The sequence below is a fragment of the Hippocampus bargibanti genome, linkage group LG06 (genome assembly GCF_051943395.1).
Source record: "Hippocampus bargibanti isolate YZ-2025 linkage group LG06, ASM5194339v1, whole genome shotgun sequence".
NCBI classification, from domain to species: domain Eukaryota; kingdom Metazoa; phylum Chordata; class Actinopteri; order Syngnathiformes; family Syngnathidae; genus Hippocampus; species Hippocampus bargibanti.
The window spans coordinates 12,380,298-12,405,120 of NC_142739.1; the positions used below are offsets into that span (position 1 = coordinate 12,380,298).

General features: G+C 46.8%; 1 protein-coding gene across 19 annotated transcripts in view; it reads right to left on the reverse strand.

Moving 5' to 3' along the window:
• LOC148896512 (RNA-directed DNA polymerase from mobile element jockey) overlaps positions 1-24,823 on the reverse strand; it is a 159,610-nt gene that overhangs the window by 91,796 nt on the left and 42,991 nt on the right. For 6 of the 19 annotated variants that reach the window (XM_088999097.1, XM_088999095.1, XM_088999094.1 and 3 more), the window contains one exon: positions 20,361-24,776. The exons of 10 other annotated variants lie outside the window; for them this stretch is intronic. In XM_088999097.1, the coding sequence (XP_088855223.1) occupies positions 24,671-24,776 (106 nt within the window). In that variant the 3' untranslated portion in view covers positions 20,361-24,670. Of the gene's footprint in view, positions 1-11,821; positions 11,923-20,360; positions 24,777-24,823 lie in introns of those variants that run through there. 3 more of the 19 variants (XM_088999088.1, XM_088999085.1, XM_088999089.1) reach the window with 3 other exon arrangements.

Below are 24,823 nucleotides of genomic sequence, written 5' to 3' on the forward strand. Positions count from 1 at the left end.
CGTGCTTTTGACTGAGGACATCATCCACCGCTCGAGCCAAGGACTTCTCCTAATGTTACGACCTCTTCTGTGGTAAGTAGGAATTTTTCTTAAACGTCTCTTGTTTGTAGAAAGACACAGCAGTGTTATTAAGAGAATTGTACCGCACAGGTTTGTTTGGGCGATGGTGGAGTAACAACAATAGCAATATTGAAGGCACCAGTGCCTCCAATATTACGGAACAAAGCAACACTGGATAAGTAATTTCATAGTTTTACACTGCTTTGTATACCTAAACATTGATGTACTGTTTGTGACTGATTTTCTATTCATAATTTGATGTGTAAACTTGGATTCCACCAAAATGTATTTTTTCATTTCATGAATACTGTTTGTTTTTAGTAAGTTTTACTTTGATTTGCACCTTATAACGAGTACATTGAAATGTATTCTCTTGTATTTATTCAAGTATATGCTTGTCAGAGAATTTATTTTTGAACAGAACAGCAGAGTATAATTTGTTGTTTTTTTCTGTTTTGTTTTGTTGTTGTTTTTATTTCACATATTGATCACGATGTTGTGTTAATTACTAAAAAAGAACTGCTCAGGGGTTTATTTGTTGTTTTGGTACGTGGACATGCTGTGCATTTGATACTATTATCATGATTTTTTTTTATCAAAGGTTGTTTTAAACCTTAATAAAAAATGTGCACTAACACAGACATGTGAGGTGGGTTTTTGTTTTTAGACATAGAAGGCAAATGTAAGTACAGTATACATGAATATATTTTTTCATGTAACATTATAAATTTGAGTTGGTTACGCTTAAATATGAAACCTAATTTTAACGTAAAAATTAAGATAACAAGAAAACATTAGAGTAAACTGAAAGTACGTACATCTTTTAAGTTCATTCAAACTCATAGCACTTATGTCCAAACAAACTCATAACATTTAAGTTCAATCAAACTCATAAAATGTATTTCCACTACTCAAAAAATTTGAGTAATCTGTACTCAAAAATTTTGACGTAATCAGTTGCCACAAACATTTTGAGTACTTTCAACTTGTTGGGTTTTACAGTGCATGCCATAAAATAATAGTTTCCTGAATTAGGGAAGCCAGAAAGTATCTTGAGTGCTGTGCTAATTAAAGTATCTCTCACAAAGTCCATTGTTGGCTTGTCCTGAGATTCCAGTCTGCCCAATCAATAATAATGCATGATTAAATGCCCAGTAGCCAGCAACCAGTAGCTAAAAAGCATGTGTTTGATGAGTGTGGAATGAATACTTCATTTAAATTAGTGATCAGTGGACGTGTGTGTCCATTTTTGAGGGAACAGAAGCATCAGCCCCTTTGTTCTAGTCTGGCTATACGGAAGGCATTCTTAACTTTAAGTGAACAAATTATGAATTCCAACTATTCAACATTCTGTCGCAACCATTGAGCAAACTCTTTTGCAACTTTTTTGGCACGTCTTCCATTGCACTGGGGTAACATGGAGAGTGTTTTTCTTCTATCCCAGGCCATTGTGGTCAAAGTGTCCTTGATCAAGATACCAAACCCCCAGTTGCTACTCATTTTGCAATCAACACTATTCTATTTGAATCATAGCGACATAAATCAAAGTCAAAGTCAGCTTTATTGTCAAATATGCTAATATGCATGACATACAGCACAGATATAATTACTGTCCTCTCGGACCCAGCATGCAAGGCACTTAGAATGACTTTAACAAACATAATAAACATACATATGCTGTTATAAACAGACCTATGCTTTCATTACTTTTCCAACTCTATTCCGGTCCAGCATGCCAGAACAAGTATGAAATACTCCCACAGAAACAGTCTTGTAGAAGGTTGTGGTCCAAGAAACTTCGAAGCTGAATGTTGCAATGTGGAGACTCACACTGTTAGCCCCAAGTCACAAAATGTTTGTCCTTCTGGTTGACCTTTAATTAACGTTGCAGATCAGATTGTTTTCAGGTTGTTCACATCTACAGAAAGTATAACATTTTATCTCACTCATGTGAATTGCACATTAGGTGCACGTCTGATCGTTGCAATAATCGGAGTTTGCATAAATGTATCTGCTTTTCCCTTCAGGGGTCATCACTGTGAATCAGTTGCCTCCATAGAACCTTGTTTTGTGCATCCACACGACACAGCTACCTTTGTGTTCTCTTTCACTACATCCATAAACCTCCTCTTTGTTCTTCATTCTAATGGAAGAATCTTCCCAAAAGACATCTTGGCCTATTTCAATAGCATTTATTTTAACTGCGCTATATCTGTTTGAATCAGCAGATTTCCACTTAACTCATTCACTGTCATTCCCTAATTTATTCGGGAATAGAAAATATGACGTACAGCGCCATTCCCAAATTTGTTCGGGTTTTGGTTTTTCTTGCTGGGGTGCTGATAAAGCGCTGGCCAGACCTCTGGCAATGTTTTGCCCTTCCACAAAGGGGAGCATTTCCCTTTTCTCCATGCTAGCACTTTATTCCAGCTTCAGCTGTTGTTAAAGCGCTGTATAAACCAATATATCCAGTATGTAATGCATTATACTGGATTGGATTGGATTTGCCTTTATTAGTCTCGCAGTGGAGAAATTTACATTTCACAGCAGCAAAGTTATGAAAGAAATGAAAGTAGAAAAGCAAAACACAGGAGCTTCTGGAAAAGGCAGCCACTCTCGCGGCGCCGTCTTGAAGTCAAAAGAACAAAAAAAAAACTAAATAACTAATAACATGACAAAACAAAGACACAGAGAGACATTCATTCTTAAGCACTTCCTGTACCCTCTTTGTTACATAAAGTAGTTCCAGATGAAAGAGGAGAGGATCATAGCGTCTCTTCACCAGTGGATCAGGGACATAATGGTTGAATGTGCACGTCGACTACAAGCTAAATGTTGTAAGCAAACACTCAGCTGTAGCATCCATTGACGAAAAGAGATCGTCTCACATCTCCTGTCCCCCATAAATCAGCTTCAATTCCATCCCGCGACAGTTCCATATACGCATCGGCGCTCTGCGCTGACGCTCCTCCCTTCTTATCGCGGGCTCCTCAAGCCATGTATCCATCCAGCCGCAGGCTGTCCAACAGCACCGACCTTCCACTGAACAAAATGAGGCTGTGAAGATGCTGCCCATTACAGGCGCAAAAAAAGCACAATGGTCCCAGAGCTGTCCAGCGATGACAGTCGAATGGCACCGACAGTCCTCCCATTCAAAAACAGTACTGGCATATCCATGCTGCCGAAAAGGCGCAACCGCTCAGCACAGTCTCCTCCTTGATGAATGTCATGGTCAAAAATGCTGAAAAACAATCCGTATTCGTTCCACACGACGCACAACAACACAAAGTGACAAAAGAAAACATAAAAACAAGACAAAAACAACAAAAAAAGCAAGGCTCATCAGAGCACTTGCTGACGGCTGCCTACTCGGGCGCCATCTTGGACTTATTTTGGACAGTCAACCTCATTTCAAGCTCATATAACTCCAGATCCATATAATTTAGGAATGAACTCTTTTTTATAAGGTTTTTTACGCTGCATTGAATGTTTATGTAGTCCTATGTAGTTTTGAGACGTGACATCATGTGAATGGCACAAGGCCCCTCATGAAGACCCAAACACATTAGCCAGTAGTATATGTGTACGCTCGCAAGACACACTATGTTTAATCTTGTCATTTGTGACTCAAAATCTTCCGCCTTCACCACTCACAGTCAAGATTAAAACGCCCGAGACAAAATCAAAACAGTGCTGATAATGTCATGAGCCAGTTGACAGCTGGGCGGGGTCTCCGCTCCCGCCGTTCGCCAGCTGCTGTCAATTTCCTCCTCATTGACTGTGGACATTTAAACCCGACGCTGGCACTCACCCAGCGTCGGAAGATACTTCGCCTCGTGCCATGCCAGTACTTGGAACTTGTAGCCAGTACATAATTTGCTTCGCCCGAGGAATGATCTTAGCCACGAACGCGTTTGTTTGTTGCACCGCGTCGTAGGTTATTTTGCACCCCCGTGTGCCATTTTATGTTTCTTAGTTAGTGTGGTTGGGTGGATTGCCGCCACTCACCCACTAACATTGTCAGTTTGTCATTTTTTGTTTTTTTCTCACGAACTTTTTACCGGGTCCGCGTCTTTTCGGACCCGCGCTTTATGTTAATAAATCCATTGCCGGTACCTACGCCTCTGTCCTGCTTAGCGATCCACCGCCAATCCCACACGTTCCTGCTCGCCAGCTGCCACTGTCGCCGCCGGAACGTGACCGAATCTTCCGACCAACATTGATCCTGCGGACAGTAACCGAATCTTCTCCGTCCTCGCTCAGCAGGCGGAGCAGCTCGGTCAAGTGGTGCCCGCCATCGCGGAGATCCGCCGCGACATCACCCGATTAGCCCAACGGGTAGACAGACTTGAGACCAGCGGCGCCTTCGCCGCGGGGGCCGTCCCTCCCCAAACTTTGAGCCGCGAACCCAACATCCCACACCCCGCCCGTTACGGAGGGGAGCCCGGACGCTGTGTGCAATTCCTGCTGCAGTGCTCCATAGTTTTCGACCAGCAACCCTCCGTATACACCACTGACGCGGCCAAAGTGTCTTACGTTACCAGCCTGCTTGCCGGGCCCGCAGCCGCTTGGGCGTTGGCCGTCTGGGAATCTCGGCCGGAGCTCTGAGCCTCCTTCCCGGACTTCATCGCCGAGTTACGGCAGGTGTTCCATCACCCGGTGAGTGGGCAGGCAGCGGAGTCCCAGCTGTGGATCTGCCAGCAGGGCAACCGATCGGCGGCGGAATATTCCGTCGCCTTCCGCGTCCTGGCTGCCGCCAGCGGGTACGACGACCGCGCCCTGCGAGGGATGTTTCGGCGCGGGCTCAGCGCTGCGTTGTAGGACGAGCTGGCTACCCGCGACGAGTGCTCCAGCCTTCGCGAGCTGATCTCCCTCACGCTGCAGCTGGACAACCGGATGCGAGACAGGGCCCGGGAGCGCGCTGCCCAGGCTAATCTCGAGCCGCCAGCAGGGACCCGAGGGGGTGCCCAGACCTTTCCGCGTGGGGGGCACGCGGCCGTGGAGCCGATGGAGATGGGGGGGCGAAAGGGCCGCTGCGCGGGCGCCGGAGCGACGCAACACCGGCCCGGCATGTCAGCTCTGTGACAAGTTGGGTCACCGAGCCCCGGACTGTCCCAGTTGGGGGCTTCCCGGAAAGACCCCCAGTGACTGTAAGTTACCCCGTCCACACAAACAACGGATCCCCTTAAGTTCCGCGGGGGGGTTCACGTCGCGGAGACTGGAGCTGGATGCCATAATACACGGTCCCACCAGGACAATGTCCGTTCGGGCCTTAGTGGACTCGGGGGGCCGACGGCTGTTTTATAGACCCGCGCGTCGTGTCGGCGTTGGGTTGTCGGGTTGTTCAGCTGGGGGCGAGTCGGAGCGTACTCGATCTCGACGGTCGGTTACTCGCCGAGGTTACGCAAGAAACCGTGCCGCTTCGACTCGTACTCTCGGGCAATCACGTGGAATACCAGCGGTTTTTCGTGATGCATTCACGTTCGGTTCCCATCGTGCTCGGGTTACCTTGGCTGGGGACCCACAATCCGGCCATTTCGTGGGACGGACCTACCATTCAGGGGTGGAGCCCCCTCTGCTACGCTCACTGCCTCCGGTCGGCCGCGGGCGGGTCGGCACCATCTCACAGCTACCCTAGGGAGGAGATTAGCTTAGAGGGGGTACCGCCCTGTCACCACGACCTACGACAGGCGTTCAGCAAGGACCGCGCCCTGTCCTTACCACCGCACCGTCCCTACGATTGCGCCATTGACCTTCAGCCCAACGCTGAGTTTCCCAGTTCTCGTCTGTACAACGTCTCCCAACCCGAACAACAGGCTCTCCGGGACTACATTGACTCTTCGCTCGCGGCCGGGCTCATTCGGCCATCACGGTCACCCTTGGGAGCGGGGTTCTTTTTTATCGCCAAGAAGGATAAATCGTTGCGTCCGTGCATGGATTATCGGGGACTCAACGAAATAACTATAAAGAACAAATACCCGCTCCCATTGATTGACTCCGCCTTCGCGTCCCTCCAGGCCGCGACCGTTTTCACTAGACTGGACCTCCGGAGCGCTTATCATCTTGTTCGGGTTAAAGAGGGGGATGAATGGAAGACCGCATTTAAGACACCTCTGGGACACTTCGAGTACTTGGTGATGCCGTTTGGTCTCACCAATGCACCCGCTGTGTTCCAGAATCTTATTAATGATGTCTTGAGGGATTTTCTGAATATTTTCTGTTTTGTATATTTGGATGACATTTTAATTTTTTCAGAGTCCCTTGAGGCACACCGCCAGCACGTCCGGCTGGTTCTGCAGCGGCTGCTGAAGAATCGACTATACGTCAAAGCCGAGAAATGTGAATTTCACACCTCCTCCTTATCCTTCCTGGGCTTCATCGTGGAGCGGGGGCAGATCCGGGCTGACCCAGCCAAGACCGAAGCGGTAGTAGAATGGCCCACGCCCACCTCTCGCAAGCAATTACAACGCTTCCTGGGCTTCACCAACTTCTACCACCGCTTCATCCGGGACTACAGCCGGAAGGCCCTCCCTCTCACCCAACTCACCTCCACTAAGACCCCGTTCAGGTGGACGAAAGAAGCGGACGCCGCGTTCCGTCTGCTGAGAGAGGCGTTCTCTCGCCCCCCAGTTCTCCGCCATCCAGACCCCAACGCCGCGTTAATTGTGGAGGTAGACGCCTCGGACTCAGGAGTTGGGGCAGTACTCTCCCAACGCTCCTCAGTCGACCAGCAGCTCCACCCCTGCGCCTTTTTCTCCCACCGCCTCAGCTCCGCCGAAGCCAACTACGACGTGGGCAACAGGGAGCTGCTCGCGTCGTATTGGCTCTTCAGGAGTGGAGGCACTGGCTCGAAGGGGCGAAGGAGCTGTTCACCGTGCTTACGGACCATAAAAACTTGCCGGTCATCCGCGCCGCCAAGATGCTGAACGCACGCCAGGCACGGTGGGCGCTCTTCTTAACACGCTTTTCCTTCACCCTCACCTACTGTCCAGGAACCAAAAACACCAAGCCCGACGCCCTCTCGCGGATCCACGAGCCAGCAGACAAGGAAGACCTTGCGGAACCCATCCTGCCCGGCCGCCAGATCGTGGGCGCGCTCCAGTGGGAGGTCGAACGGAGGGTCATGGAATCATTAAAAGGTACCCCGACTCCCGATAAGTGTCCCACAGGCAGACTGTTCGTCCCCCAGTCGCTGCGATCGGAGGTGCTCCGGTGGGGGCACGCATCCAAGGTGGCGTGTCACCCAGGGGTGAGCCGCACCGAGCACCTCGTCTCCCAGCGATTCTGGTGGCCGCGGCTTCGCGACGACGTGGTGGACTTCGTTAAAGCCTGCCCGGAGTGCGCCTGTGGCAAGGTTTCCCATCAGCCTCCGGCAGGACTGCTCCGCCCCCTACCTGTCCCCCCGCGCCCTTGGTCCCACATATCAGTGGATTTCATCACCGGCCTCCCCCCACCCCGTGGTAAGACGGTCATTCTCACGATAGTGGACCGGTTTTCTAAGTCGGCACACTTCGTGCCGTTGACCAAGTTGCCGTCCGCTATCGAGACAGCGACACTATTGGTCAAACACGTCGTCCGTCTCCACGGAATCCCCACTGACATCGTGTCGGACCGAGGGCCCCAGTTCGTATCCCGGGTCTGGAAGCGTTTCTGCAGGTCCATGGGGGCGTCGGCCAGCCTGAGACCGAGAGGAAGAACCAGGACCTGGAGGCGGCCCTGCGTTGCGTATGCCTTCATCGTCCCTCGGCCTGGTCCATCCATCTCCCGTGGGTGGAATATGCCCACAACACCCTGGTCTCCTCAGCCACAGGTCGGTCACCGTTTATGTCGGCCTATGGCTACCAGCCGCCGCTCTTTCCCACACAGGAAGGGGAGGTGGAGGTCCCGTCGATACAACACCATCTTCGGCGGGCCCATCGTGTATGGAGGGAGACCAGGGCAGCCCTATCACGCACGGCGGTCCGGAACCAGAAGGTCGCGGATCGCCGTCGTCGTTCCGCGCCGGCCTACCAGGTGGGCCAGAAGGTCTGGTTGTCTGGTTGTACGGCTGGCTGGGACCACCCCCAAATTGGGTCCGCGATTCACGGGTCCCTTCACTGTGGAGGCCATCATCAACCCGGTCGCGGTCCGACTTTGGCTGCCCGCCTCCATGAAGATCCACCCGGTTTTCCATGTCTCCCTCATCAAACCGGTGGAGTCCAGCCCCTTGGCCCCCCCTCTTGCCCCCCCCCCCCCGCAGATGGTGGACGGAGGACCGGCATACGCAGTGCGGGAGATCCTGGATTCACGCCGCAGGGGAAAGGGCATCCAGTACCTGGTCGACTGGGAGGGTTACGGACCGGAGGACCGTCAATGGGTTCCGCGAACCTGGATTCTGGACCCTTCGCTCCTGAGGGAATTCCACGAGGCTCACCCGTCCAAACCGGGTGGGCCGCCAGGAGGCGTCCGTTGAGGGGGGGTACTGTCATGAGCCAGTTGACAGCTGGGCGGGGCCTCCGCTCCCGCCGTTCGCCAGCTGCTGTCAATTTCGTCCTCATTGACTGTGGACATTTAAACCTGACGCTGGCACTCACCCAGCGTCGGAAGATACTTCGCCTCGTGCCATGCCAGTACTTGGAACTTGTAGCCAGTACATAATTTGCTTCGCCCGAGGAATGATCTTAGTCACGAACGCGTTTGTTTGTTGCACCGCGTCGTAGGTTATTTTGCACCCCCGTGTGCCATTTTATGTTTCTTAGTTAGTGTGGTTGGGTGGATTGCCGCCACTCACCCACTAGCATTGTCAGTTTGTCATTTTTTGTTTTTTCTCACGAACTTTTTACCGGGTCCGCGTCTTTTCGGACCCGCGCTTTATGTTAATAAATCCATTGCCGGTACCTACGCCTCTGTCCTGCTTAGCGATCCACCGCCAATCCCACACGTTCCTGCTCGCCAGCTGCCACTGTCGCCGCCGGAACGTGACAGATAAAGGCTGGGCTTTTCTGCTACTGCCCGCCTGTGCTTACAGCTGTGCTGCCGAAGAATGCAGAAGGGGTGGTGAGCGTCTTACAGAGTGCAGAGAGTCATCTCCAAACCAGCTAGTTGGAGTTCTTTTTGTGAATTCATATTTATTTGACAAGGAAGATTTGTCACGAACTCGTCCATTTTTTTCCATCTGAAAATAAAAGGGCAGGTGTTCAAGCCCCTATTGGATGTCAACACATTTGCATAAGTCTGCCCAGTACACACAAGCTAAGTACATAATAATAACACATTGGTTAAAATGTCACACATTTGTAGAATATGTGTGCTCATTTGTCTGCATCATCCATCCAATACTGTTCTGTGTTTTATTAAGGAAAGGGCATCTGATATTTTGTTTATGCGCTGTGATTCTGAAAGCAACAAATGACCAATCACCACCCAAATACCCACCAAAACAACTTTGACTTGTCAGACACTACTGAGCAAACATTCCCTTATTAGGGCTCCGTACGAGGCCACGCTACTCCACGAAGCCCCGGGTCCCGCCTCGGGCATCAGGCCCTCTGCCTCGCTAGTGATGATTAAATAATGTAAGACTTGAAAATGTAGGGCTGCCTAATTCACCAAAGACCATGGTACAAGCCTAATGGATTTTACCATCCTTATCTGATGGGCTTGACAGTTGTAGATATCCATTATGTATGGCACATTGTTGTCGCTTTTATGGCTGGCGATGTACCCCACTTAACAATGTCAGTCTTTGTTAGCAGACCAACACGGCAAGATCTAACCATCCCAGAGGTTTGTGTCTCTTAAGTTTCTTCTCGGCAGTCTTCTTCAAGTGTGAACATAGGTTGAGACAAGTAGGCGCTAATGGCCTTATTGTTTCAAGTACATGGCACCCCCGGGAAGTATAAAGTGCTTCTCGGGAAGAGGCAAATAAAGGCAAGAACTGAGCAGGCGAGGACCGTACAGGCTTCGAGCAGTGAGAATTATTTAGATAGATAGATGGATTAAAGCGGGGAATGGGCCACAGTTTGAATGCGAATGCGGGCCCTTCTGCGTCAAAGGACCAAGCCTCAGCTGAGCAGCAAAAGCATCTGCGACGCTCCAACGTATAAAAAGGTTGATGGCGTGATAACGAAAGCACAGAGGCCAATTAGGCAGGGGTTATGAACACATTCAGTCAGAAATGAGCGCAAGAGTAATTACGACAATGCAGGATACCTGTTTAATTGGTTGGCAAATGATGTGTCCCAAGTTGGCATGTTAACTTTTGATTGTGCTTTTGCTGTGTCCCCCTTTCTTAACCTCAGATGCTCCCACGTTTAAAGCAAGTGGAAGAGAAAACATCCGACCCGACTATATCTGTCAATGAAAGAGGACCTCTTTCAGGACCTGAAAGATCTCTGTCATACACCTCAGAGGTTTATGACAGATTATGTCATACATGCCAACTACATTGCAGCTGACTTTACATGCAAATCGCTGGGGAGGTCCGCCTACACCTTGAGAACACGAGCGGTAATTCATTTTGTTATTCATGTTTGTTACTCTAATCGCATCTCGTCGCAGCATTTATCACTGATCTTTCTCAATGCGCAAATGCAACATATTTCACCAGCCTTTAACTATCCCTCAACTCCACCGCTCACGGCACATATACTTAGCCCAAATCCAGAAAAATGGCTTTCATTACCGTCGTGTGACGAAAGGCTACATTTGTCAATGTAGCGAGGGCTCTGCATCTACTGATTGCATTTTCCAGTCATATCCACCGCACACACCGCGCCCCCGGCAGTTTTGAGTTTCCTGTTTCCTGCTGGTAAAGTCCCTCCTTTTTTAATTTTTAACATTTTTTGGGGGCTCTCCCCCTATAGTCATCCTTCTTAGTCCACTGCACTTGTTCATGCCTCTGCTCTTCCCAGCTCACATCCTATTGCCTTCCACCACAAGTCCTTTGTACGTAGGAGGAGAGATGTTTTATATTTTGAGAGCCAAATGCCTTCCTTCACTCTGTCTTTTACCTGGAGATGAAGAGATGCAGCTGGGACCGGAGGAGTCAGGATGACAAATAAATAAAACGGGCCTTTTTACTATTTGTAATGTGACTCAGGCTCGTGTTGGAATAATTAGCATTGTTCAGCACCAAATGTCATTGCACCCTCTGACAGTGACAATGTGCATCATGTGCAGTTTGAGCTCATGTTCCAGTGATGAATTTCAATATGACTGTGAAACATTTCAAGCTTCTTCTACTTGGAAACGTAAGTCCAAAAAATGCCCTGTAAACAGAAGTTAGCTGAAATTTAGGATAATCTTAGTTTTAACTCCAAAGTGACATCAAGTCAACATCACTATTATGTATGTTCTCGTAGTCTTGAAATTGTTGTGCAAGTTGTAAAAAATAAAAAAAAAATTAAAGACAATAAAAATCACAATCCTAAATATAATAATACTAATAATACTAATAATAATAATAATAATAAATCAAGTGCAGTCTGGTAGTGGAGTGGTTAGCACGCTGGCGTCACAGTGCGGAAGTTGTGAATTCAAGACCCGCTCCGTCCTCTCTGTTTGGACGGCTGGGATAGATTCCAGCACCCCCGCAACCCTAATGAGGGATAAGCAGTACGGAAAATGGATGTATGGATAATAAATCCAAGTAGGACTTATTATATAATCACAAGCCATACATCAACATTTCACCCTCACCGACATGAACATCTATAGTAAAAATACCTATTTTTTCATTGTGTTTTTTCGCCATAGCTCACTTACATAATAACATTTTCACAGCCCCGCTTTGTTCAGCGGAAAGGTTGGTGTTGTTAGTCTGGATGGATGCATGGCTTGATGAGCCCGCAGAGCGCCGATGGGTTTGTGGAACTGTTGCACCTTGGAATCGAAGCAGATTTACATAGGACACAAGATGTGAGACAATTTTCGTCAATGGATGCGACAGATTTGTGTTTGCTTTCAACATTTAGCTTGTAGCAGACGTGCACATTTCCCTGTGATGCCCCTAATCTACTGGTGAAAAGGATGCCTTGATCATCTCTTTCATCTAGAACTGCTTCAAAAAGAGGGTGCAGAAAATACTTAAGATTGAATGTCTGTCTGTGTATTTTGTGTTGTGTCACATTATTTGTTGTGTTGTTTGTTGTTGTTGTTTTGATTTCAAGATGTCACCGCGAGAGGGGCTGCCTTTCCAGCAGCTCTGTATATTGTTTTTCTACTTCTTCCTTTCCTCTTCCTTTCATCGCTTTACTGCTGTGAAAAGTAAATTTCTCAACTACGAGAAAAAAAGGCTAATCCAATCCAAACTGAGTCATGTCAAAATGGACAGAGCTTTACAAATAATTTCAAAACTCAACCCAATAAATCACTGCTAGTATAACCTTTGAGAATGATAGCCAAGTTCAATATCTGAAAGTAGTTAGAGCTCTTTAGGTTAAAGAAAACTCATGTTGCAGCATGCAGTATTTTCCAGCACTTTGAGATTAGAGTCCATCTGTTTGCTTAATTTTGTATTCAGGAGATACTATTCTTATTTTTCTGGTCATTTCAATCTGAAACACAAGGTACATAGGAGTCCAACTATTCCATGTATGGAATGTGCTCTTGGAAATTGTGTTTCACTTCTTTATTGTAATGCGTGCATCTGAGCTGATCACTGTCGTTCCACTTGTTCAATTCATCCTTTTAAACCGTTAAGGGCTATTGTATTTTTCACTCAAGGTTGGCAACGTTGAATTGATCCAATCAAGTCGTAGTTGGTGTATGCAAGAAACCACTTTCGGTTTCTTTAATGCATAGATCGATATCAGGAATGATATCAGGAAGAAACAGGAATGAAATAAAATGTCATAATAATAATCTCATACAAGCCCTTTTCATCGTACTGAGACACTTTGCGAGACACTAAAACATAAAAATGAACGCTTTAAACCAATCTATGATTTAAAACAAACATATAGAAGAAGAATAAAAGAGAAATGGGTAAAAGAGATGAAAAGATGTTGAAAGCATTGCACATACAGGTAAGGATTGGAAGTCAGGACAATTAGTGTCTTATAATTTAAGATTATTTATTTAAAAAGATGAATATCAGTATTATTTTGTGCTCAACATGATATTTTGTGTTGAAGTACACACAGACATGTAAAAAGTTAGACAATTTTTCTTTGGTTCCCATTCGGCATAATCACATAATAATGGTTGTGCAGCTTTGTCGAACTTTATCAGACTTTTGCAGCAACGTTACAATCATGGCGTACGGGGGCAATAAGGCCAAACAGGTGTGAAGCGAAGAGAATTGCTACTTCTGAGCTTCAACACTTTCAAGAACGTTGTTCCATGGCTCGATCTCTACCTTATCATTTAGCTCACAGCGCGCGTCTGCGCTCCCCCCCCCCACACACACACATGATAATGCTGCTCTGGTATATTCGACACGCCTTATGTGCGTCGTCTTTTACAGTCTCAAGTTGCAAGTCATCACGGTATCCCTGCAGCGCCACCTTTATCATCACACCACAGCCCGCAGCCACCACTGAACACGTGTATACTATAAACCCCATAAAATGTGAAACAGCGCTGACCCTGTAACCAAACTTTCTCTGTAATGTCAAAATACATAATTAATTTCATGTGTTACTGATAGATTTAAACCCCACCTGATCTTTTTTTTTCCTAAGAGAGATCTATCATAGCAGAGTCCGGCACCGGCATGTCTGGACAGTAGGGATATATATATATATATATATATATATATATATATATATATATATATATATATATATATATATATATATATACAGTAAAGTCTCGTTATATCGATATCGGATATATCGATAGTCCCGGTTATATCGATGCTATTTCGATGCACGCACGGAGAAAATTACATGCAAACAGGGTCGGATATATCGATAGTCCCGGTTATATCGATATTTTTTCGGACTCCCTTGAATATCGATATAACGAGACTTTACTGTATTTATTTGGTTAAGTGGGGTGCCTGCAGCAAGAGAGTTGTCACACTATATATATATATATATATATATATATATATATATATATATATATATATATATATATATATATATATATATATATATATAGTATTCTATGTATACTAAATGTGCTATTGTATTGTAATGAAAGGAATACACTGCACTATATAAGAAAGTCACTTTATTTACATTTGTGATGGTCGTTGATAGCTCTTAATTGACACCTATTGCTTTCTGACTTGTAAGAGCTTACGAAACTGAGGCATCACATTATCATGTTGATGATTCTCATAGCCTTTTCTGGATGGAACTTTTCAATAAAAGCCTGCACATCAACTCCTGATTGGCCTGCTTCGGCTTGTCCTCTTGAAGGCAAATCAAATCCTCTGTGTTGAGGACATCATTATGGTCAGCAACAAGCTCCTTGATGTCATCCGTCAGCACCCGTAGGTGCTGGCAGAGATTTTATTACAACAAAAGGCGCGAGTCTGATGATTCCACGGACACGGAATAAAACGCGACAAAAGAAGGCGGGCGGGGCGATCTGTCCAGCACATTTGTGATCCCGGAAAGCACCAAACTTACGCCATTGCTGCGAACAATCACCTTGGCAAAGCAAACTCTTGAACTTTCCAGCACAAGACACAGCGAGGATTCGTAATCATGTCACTAGTGAGGTGACAGCGACTCGTTGAAATGTCCCAGTATCGGTGATGAGGGGATCAACACGCACACCACGCACATTCGTGATCCCGGAGAACACAAAACTTGCGCGATCGCGGCTAACAATCACCTCCGGCAAAGCAAACTGTTGGACTTGCCAGCACAAGACGCAGCGAGGTGCGATGCGTCGTAATCATGTCACTGGTGAGGTGACAGCGACTCGTTGAAATGAAATGAACAATTTGTGACAATTTCGGTGTCATTAGTCACCTGAAAGTATCGACTAAATAACGCCTTTGTGCAAAGCTTTTAGGCAAAGGATGGTAGAAATGGTGAACGGTACTGGGCTCTTTATGGTCGTAGAAAGTTACTCTCAGGGAAGTGACACACAGCGTGAGAGATGTGTCAGGCTGAGATTCACATGACAGCCGTGGTGTGCGCATGTGACGCCACAAACGCACACCTCGTTCGTGTTTGTCAATGATCTCCTTCTTCTCCTCGACGGTGATTATTAGGGTATCAGCTTGCATTCATTTCCTAATCGTAAAATTATCTGCAAAAAGCTCCTCGGAGGCGATCGACGTGTGAATTCAGAGAGAGGGGGTGTGGAAAGGTGCGCCGGCTGGAGCGTTTTTCGGTCGTGTGCTTCCACCAAAGATCCGAAGATCACTCCACCAGATACGTAGATCACTCCGCCAGCCGTGGTGGGTGTGTATCGCGAAAAGTGGTGCGTATTTTAAGGTTTAATTTTCATAAATTTGACGTTCATAAACCGAAAAGTTCGTAAGGTAAGGTGTTCGTAAGCTGAGGTCTCACTGTATATATATATATATATATATATATATATATATATATATATATATATATATATATATATATATATATATATATGTAGCCATTGAGGAAAGAGCACACACGACTGGATGTGGAGACGTGTTTATTCAAACGGCTAAGAAGTGGATCTAACTCAAACAGAAAATGCCGCGAAATATATGTAACCTGAACCCGCCCCCTCCCGTGCACCTGCTGGGTGAGATACCTGGTCCGAGTGCATGCCCCCCCCCTAGAGCACCCAGAAGTAAAGTCAAGGTGAAAACTTTGCAGGGGGCTTGACCAGCCTGCCACAACGACTACGCAGTCCTTAGTTCGGTGGTGCAGGTGACGTTATTCGAGCAGGTGACCCGGGTGAGACCTGAGTTGGGGAACGACACTCAACCCTGGCATGCCGCGGTGAGGCTGGAAGTTTCGGAGGGTGTCCGCAACGTGGAACCTGGGCCGGCGAAATGTCCTCGCCCAAAACTAAATGAGCCGATTTTGAGCCTGTCGACTGTAATGCCCTACCTTTGCCCACCCAAATCACCGTGTTCGAGCACTCTAAACGGGCCATCGTACGGCGGCTGGAGGGGAGAGCGGTGGGCATCGTGACGCACGAAGACAAACCAGGCTGAGCTGAGAGCAGACGGAACAAATACTTTGGGGACACAGTGGAGAAATGGTGCTGGAGTCAGGGGCTCTCCTGGCAAAAAGGGGAAAGAAGGTGCACCCGAAATTTCAGGGAGAAATTCACCAGGGACGCGGAGCGGCTGGTGGAACACTAACTCTGCCGGAGCTGCATTAAGGTCTTCTTTTGGGGCCGAACGTAACCCGAGCAGGACCCATTGAAGCCGGTCAACCCAGTTACCGTCCGATAGCGTGGCCCGTAGCGCGGCTTTAAGTGACCGGTGGAAACGTTCGCACATCCCATTAGCCTGTGGGTGGTAGGCCATTGTGCGGTGTACCTGCACACCCAAGGACTGTGCCATGGCTGATCAGAGCTCAGACACAAACTGAGGGCCCCTGTCCGACGTGATGTCAGATGGCGTGCCGAAACGCGCGACCCAGGACGACAGAAACGCGTGTGCTATATCTGCCGAGGTTGTGGAGGACAGGGGGACTGCTTCCGGCCACCTACTGGTCCGATCGACCATAATGAGGAGATGTATGCAACCCTGCGAAGGAGGGAGGGGCCCGACCAGATCCAAATGGATGTGGTCAAATGTCTTGGCCGGAATTGGAAAAGCTTCCAGGATTGCCCGGGTGTGCCTGTGGACTTTGGCGCGCTGACATGCCACGCAAGTCAGCTGCCTACTTCCTGACGTCCTTTCGTAACCCAGGCCATACAAACTTGGCCCCAAGTAGTTTGACTGATGCCCGGACGCCAGGGTGCGAGAGGGAATGAACAGAATCCAAAATTCTCCGACGGCACTCCTGTGGAATCACGGGATGAGTGTAGACACATTGCAGAGGAGAGGGGACCCCCTTCACACAGTGCCACCACCTCAAGTTTCAGGGCTGTGCCTGCTGCCTTGAGTTCATGGATGTCCGGATCCTCAGATTGGGCGGTGGCCCTCTCTGAAAAATCCACACCGAGCTGGACTGGACACACGATCGCGAGTGACAAACAATCGGCCACAGGGTTACATTTGCCGGCCACGTGCCGAATGTCTGTTGTAAATTCTGAAACCACGGTTCAGTCACCTTTGACATGGCGAATGTCAGTGGTTTGTCATCCACATATGCGGTGAACCGGCGACCCTCGAGGAGAAAACGAAAATGGTGCGTCGCAAGATAGAGTGCTAACAACTCTCTGTTGAAAACACTGTACTTGCGTTCGTTATCTTGCAGCTTCCAACTGAAAAAAATGCAAGGGGCTGCCATTCGTTTTCCACAACCTGCTCGACCACAGCCCCGACGGCCACATTAGACGCATCAGTAGTCAAGGCCAACCTGTGCGGGTGAGATCGGGTGGACCAGAAGAGTTGCACCCGCTCGTTGAAAGGACTGTGCTCGTTGTGGGGGCCACTCGACGGGGTCATTATCCTTCTTTTTGCTCAAGTCGCCGTAGAGGGGTTGTAAGGAGGTCAGCTGCGTGAGGGAGGAACCGGTTGTCAAAATTAACCATGACCAAAAACTCCTGCAGAGCCTTACCTGTGGCCGGGTGGGGGAGGTCCACCACTGCCTGCACTTTGGCAGGTAAGGGGATGGCACCCTGTGGAGAAATGCGTTGCCACAAAAAAATCGATCTCGGACAGACCAAATTGGCACTTCACAGGGTTAACGATAAGGCCGTGCGATTCAAGACGCTTGAAAACCTGAGTTAAGTGCGGCAGGTGTTCCTCCGGTGAAGGTCTGGCCACAAGGATGTCATCGAGATAGACGAATACAAAATCAAGGCCTCGCAAGACTGAGTTGATCAGTCTTTGAAAGGTCTGTGCTGCCCCCTTCAGGCCAAAAGGCATACGAAGGAATTGAAAAAGGCCAAATGGGGTTATTACAGCAGTTTTCGGCACATCCTCTGCCCGTACCGGCACCTGGTGATAATCGCGAACTAAATCTACTTTAGAAAAAATGAAGGAGCCGGCCAAACGTGCGGAAAAAGTCTTGGACGTGCGGAATCGGGTAACGGTCATGTGTAGTTATATTGCTTAGCCGACGAAAATCACCGCATGGCCGCCAAGAACCGTCACTTTTGGGCACCATGTGTACGGGCTGTTGAAACCCCTCACAATGCCCAAGCGCTCCATCGTCGCGAACTCCCCTTTCGCCATTGCCAATTTTGCCGCGTCGAGGCGCCGAGCGCGGGCAAAAACTGGCTGGCCGACCGTGGGGATGAAATGCTCTACCCTGTATTTCGTATCGGAATTGGAAAAGGCGGGGGCAGTTAACAACGGGAAATCGGTCAGCAGACGTTCGTAAACGTGACCTGACGTTAAATAATTTGCGTGTGTTCATGCTCCAAGCCCTCCAGCCTCACACGGAAAAGTCACGAAAGAGATGGCGTCAATCAAACGACGGTTAGCATTGTCCACAAGTAGTCTGTGAGCACATAAAAAAATCTGCGCCGATTGTCGGAACTGTGATCAAGGCAACAATAATGTTCCATTTGAATTCCTGTCCGTGGAAGTGCACAGTCATCGAGCTGGAGCCAAAGTTGGCGATGGGCGAGCCATTAGCTGCGTACAGGGGTGGCCCGGATGCACCTGCCGTTTTGTCAGCTGCGGTGGGTGTCAGCAGGCTTACTTGTCCACAAGAAAACGTCTATCTGACGAGGAGTCCGTGATGAAAAGCAGCTCGATTTCATTGCCTTTGCCCACGGCTGCTACTGGGTGCCGGGCGTTGGAGATTCCCAGAGCCTCGTAGGAACAGGGGGGTACGCAGCGTCGAGCCTTGGCGACAAACCGCTGATGGAAAAAGCAGGTGGCCTTCCCGCGCCGCTTCTGCGATCGCACTCCGGCCACGACGGTCGGATCGATACTCGATGCCACTTCACCGAGGGTTTCGGCCGTCACGCTTTGCACGGCGAACCGCCGTGTCGCCAGAAGCTCTCGATCTGCTTCTTCCGCCAAACCACGATAGTCGCCGGTGGCTAGGCACGTAGAGTTAGCTAGCACGGCATGCTCTGTGGGTGGTAGCTCGCGAAGGAATATGTGGGGGAAAAGGAATCCGCCATCATCCGAATTTAACAGCGACCGCATTTTGTCCATGAGATCCACTGATGTTCCGTCTTTGAGTCCGGGAAGAGAAAGAAGTCTGTCTGCTCTCTCAGAGGCCGAAAACGTGAACCGCCTGAGCAGCAGGTGTTTGAGTGAGTCGTACTTTCCGCATTGTGGAGGCGCGCACAGAAGTTGCATCATGCGATGTGTTGTCGGTTGGTCGAGGTACGCCACGACCATGCAATATTTTGGCTCATCTGTCGTGATGCCCCGTAGGTGGAAAAGCGTGTCCACGTGCTGGAACCACGAAGCCGGGTCGCTGTGCCAGAACTCAGGCAGCTTCGCGGCGTAGTCGGTAGCTGCGAGTTGGAGCGCCGGTTATGGCGACATGGCCGTAGAAGACACATCTTCATCTGTTGTCATGAACATTTCCAACATCAGGGTCACCAGTGTAGCCGTTGAGGAAAGAGCACACACGACTGGATGTGGAGATGTGTTTATTCCAACGGCTAACAAGTAGATGTAACTCAAACAGAAAATGCAGTGAAATATATGTAACATATATCCCCCTCCCGTGCACCTGCACCCACAATATATAAATAATCATCGTCTCACCCCCCATGGGTGGTGTCTGTCCCCCATTTTAGCTCTGGTCCTCTATCAGAGGCCAGGAAGCTTGAGGGTTCTGCGCAGTATCCATGCTGTTCCGAGCACTGCGCATTTCTGGACCGAGATATCCGATGTTGTTCCCGGGATCTGTTGCAACTACTCGTCCAGTTTGGGGGTCACTGCCTCGAGTGCTCCGACCACCACAGGCACGACTGTCACTTTTACCTTCCAGGCTCTCTCCAGCACCTCTCTGAGCCCTTGGTATTTCTCGATTTTCTCATGTTCCTTCTTTCTGCTTTCTTTCTTTCTATATATATATATATATATATATATATATATATATATATATATATAACGGAGTTGTACAATATTATTAAATTATGATGGAAGTGACGCAACGGCGCACAGTGTGTCACCAAGTCCCGCCCATAGTTTCCAGAACAACAGTCTGGATTAACGCGCATTTTCATGACAATATCTTATTTTGTTTCCCCGTATATATATATATATATATATATATATATATATAGAGAGAGAGAGAGAGAGAGAGAGAGAGAGGAAGAGAGAAAGTCAAAGTGTTTACATATCAAAAACCTGTTATTTTAAAGGTATCAGAATGAACTATGAGATAAACACAGGCAAATGCAAGTTGAATGTGAGTTTTGACCTTGATGATGTTGATATCTCCTGGCTTATATCATTACACCATTTAGTCATCATTTATTCATCACATCTCCCACTATTAAAATACAGCATCACTTGAGACGGACGGATGGACAGAGAGAGAAAGAGAGAGAGAGAGAGAGAGAGAGAGAGAGAGAGAGAGAGAGAGAGAGAGAGAGAGAAAAGGGAGAGAGGGAGAGATGGATGAATAGATGGATAGAGGATAGAGGATAGATGGATAGATGGATTGATAGATAGTGAATTTATTTGTTATCTAATCTTGTTTACATTAAACAAATTAACATCATGTCAAGAAAATGAAGCAAAATATTCAACCTCTGTCTCTGTTCAGAACACAAGTCGCATGTCTTGTCCAACGAATAAACAACACACATATATATGGATATGAATTTGCACCACAACGGAATGCTAGTTGGTAACTGTGCCAAGTCATTTTTGCTGAAACTAGTGTGCAAAACTACAAGGACAATACTATTAATATATGGCCTCCTCCCTCATCCTCTAGATGGAATTGAGAATGAACACAATATATTGCCAACCCTGCACATAAAATTGAAAATAATAACAGGATACAAATACACGTCGTGTATTTGAAGAAAAGAAGGAAAAATAAAATAATTCAAAACTTTCTTTTCCCCTTTATTTCTCTTACTGTTCCATGGAATCTGTTCCAGGGAACAGATTCTCAGAGAGAAACAGAGGGCCAGTGGGTAAGTACAATCTTATAAAGTAGAAACATGTTGATCTCAAGATGATAAATCTATTTATTTGACTATCTTTGTGCACACAAGTCAGTTTCGACACCATCATCTCATCATATTAGCGTCATATAGAGTGAAAGGTCTTTTATCAAAAACAGTTATTTTCTCAGATCCACCTTCATTTTTCTTGACCATCGTTTGGTCAACAGTGGTGTGTGCCAAAGATTTCACATGAGATGAACCATCAAAACAGGATGCGAGCTTGATTATGGCTCTTTCTTATCAATAAAAAGAGGCTTGTTTTTGGCTCACTGATACCGTAGGGACCAACCTGGTAGTTTCCTGTGCGTGGATGGATTTCCTCCCTGAGAACTACACTTTCAATGCACTCAATGCAGTGGGGGGAGAGAAAGAGAGAGAGAGAGAGACAGACAGACAGACAGAGATATTACCATGCAGTGACACTCACGACCACGGTTGTGTCACTGTAATTCAACTACTTAAGCTATTTATGCCGAAAGAGTCACATTTTTTTGTAGAGCCATTATCAGCTGACAAAGACATACTGGATGATGACTAAAGATCAAAAAGTACAGTCGCCTGCGGTCCCCTCAATACGCTTCCGTTGGCTAGTCTTGGGGCCAGCTGTTGGCAAACAAGGGATGGCATTACTCAGATTTTCTATTTTCAATTTCCGACTCCTTAGCGTTCAGTCATGAGCACCAGATAGCAAACAGTTCAGGGTATGCTCTGTCTACCACATAAATGTACAAAATCTGAATTCAATAGACAGTGAGGACGGCGGAAGAAAAAATCATTGGCACTGCCCGTCCCACACTTGAGGACTTGCACACTGCAAGAACCAAGACAAGGGCACGAAAAATCCTACTGGATCCTTCGCACTCTGCCCACCACCTTTTCCATATACAGTGATACCTCGGCTTACGAACTTAAATGGTTCCCAGAAAGTGTGAGTAAGGTGAAAAGTGGCTTCCAAACATTTATTTCCCATAGGAAACCATGAAAAATGAGAATAATCAGTTTCCAGGTGCCCATAAAACACAATTTTCTACTAAATAAGCCTTAAAACTACACAAAATGCACACTTATTTTATGTGTAATAAATGTGCTATATATTGTATTGTAATTAAAGAAATAAACTGCACTGTATAATAGTCGTTTTATTTACCATTGTGATGGTCGTTGATATAGTTGCCTCTTGATGATATCCGAGTGAAGTTTCCGTGCTTTCTGCGTGATAATACCCTCATTAACACGGTTCCCTGCAAGCTGCTTTTCGTTAATCCAAATCAACAGAAGTTTTTCAACCTCTTGTATTGCCTGAGACCCTTACTTCGACAACACAGAAACTCCCTGCGCCACACGTAGCAATGGTCGACTTAGCATAGCACCTCGTTCGTGTTTCTTGATGATCTCCTTCTTCTGCTGGACCGTGATTTTGTTTTGTGTCCTCTTCGGCTGAACACTAGCCATTGGTGGGGTCTTTTTCGGTCCCAAAAAAAGTAAAAGAAATCAGAGAAAGGGGGCGTGGTAAAGTAGTCCGGCAGCCACAGTGGCGCTGTTCGCCCGTGTGGTTTGGTGTTCTTCCGCCAAAAACTAGTCCGCCAGCCATTGTGAATGCTCCGTGTGTTTCCTGAAAACTAGTTCGAATGCCAAGATTATATTCTCGCAAATTTAATGTTCGTAAGGTGAAAAGTTCGTTAACTAAAGCGTTCCTAAACCAGGGTATCACTGCACTCCCTTCAGGCAGGCGCTATCGATCTATGCGCACCAAATACAGCAGACAAGTTCTTTGTGTGTTCTACACGCTTGCCCAATAAAGATGATTGTGATTCTGATGATCGACAGCCAGGAGAGGCTCCATTATCCCTGTGTGCCAATGATTTGGGGATATTTTTCTTCAGTTTTAGTGGCAAATGTAAGCCTTGCCACTGTTGTATTTATGACATTGGCGCAAAACAAGGCCGCACTTCACAACTCAATTAAGTCATTTCCACTTTAAAAGCAGCTGGAAACTGAAATTCACGCAGCAGCTAGTGTCATTGGCATATATCAGTTTCATCACTTTGCTGCTGTGAAATGTAAATTACTCCACTGTGAGACTAATAAAGGCAAATCCAATATCATGTTGATGTATGCAACTTCAAGGCATTTATATTTTTTTCCCTTTTGCCTGAGACCACTGGTTGTCATGGCACCCAACCTTTATTTCTCATTTTCTCTCAATCAAGGCAAATTGAAAAATAGGTTGACACCCTCGTATGTCCATTTGTACATTCCAATGTCCTTGGGAATATATTTTTAAACAAAACTCACGGGTATGCTACTTGGCCCAACTAGTAGGCATGTTTAAAACACTAGTACTTCCTTCTAGTGAAGCAGTAGTTGTTAATTTTTATTTGTAAGACTGCAGATATTGAATAATTTCATATTTTTGAAATTGGTCACAATCCAAATTGTTACATTGTTTAACTCATTCACTGCCAGATGACGTGCAAATATGTGTTGACTCCAGTGCCAGGGTTTTTGCCATTTTCACTCAGATTGTAGGACACACCAACGATTGAGTTTATGACTACATAAACATTCAGTGCAGCACGTCTGTGTAAGCTCTCAGTCGTACAGGAGTGGTCCATCGATGAAAAGGTTTCTTCAGCCGTCATCTGTACTTCTTTGAAGGTGTCAGACGTTTCACTTCTTATCCAAGAAACTTCGTCAGCAAACTAAAGTCTTACTGGTAGTTTAGGCCCTATATATATATCCCTATTGTCCAGACATGGCGGTGCCGCACTCTGCTATGATAGGTCCCTCCTCTCAGGTTGGGGGGAGCAGAGGACTACTCCCTGCAGTGCAGCATAAACAAAACCTTAGACTGTCTTTTTGTTTTTCTTTTATGTTTATTTTGAGCTTACTTGGTTGTAGAGTTATCTGCAAAGATTGAAATTAAATAAATAAATTCAGGAATGGAGCTCCATGTCATGCTTTTCAATTAAATTTGAGAATGGCTGTTAATGAGTTAACTATTGTAATGTAATTGTTTAACGAGTCTAAATAAACAAATAGTCAATAATTATGAACTTTGGATTCAAGTGGCGGCCGTACCATTGTTTTATCAGGTTGAGGTGGTACACAAACGGAGCAAAGAAGAAGGGTGATCTTTGTTGCTATGGATCGAGGGAGCTTGTGGTCCAATTATCTTCTTTCATGAACAAGGCCCAATACTCCAACAGTGGTGACTCAGAAGAATGATGCAATAATCAGCGCACAGCCTCAGGGGCTCTGTCGCCTTTTCTCTGGCTCTCTCGCTAACCTCCTCCTTTTCCTCGAGACACATTCATCCGTCAAAGTCGTCATGTCTTCCTTGGTTACATTTTTTTTTGTCATATTACAGCTTCATGTCCTTTCTTTCTCCCCCGTTGCTTGCTCTGACCTTGTTGTTACATCGATCAAGTTCAGGGCTGGTGAGATGATGCTAGTCTTTTCAAGCTGTAATTTTCCAAACATTAAGCCTTTCTTCACCTTTGTTGGTGGACCCCCACATCCTCCTTCCCACTTCACCTTCCAAGGGTGTTGAAAAAGACAGCGTACTGGATGGAAAGCGTAAAAATGGGTGAGTCAAGCGGAGGCAAACATC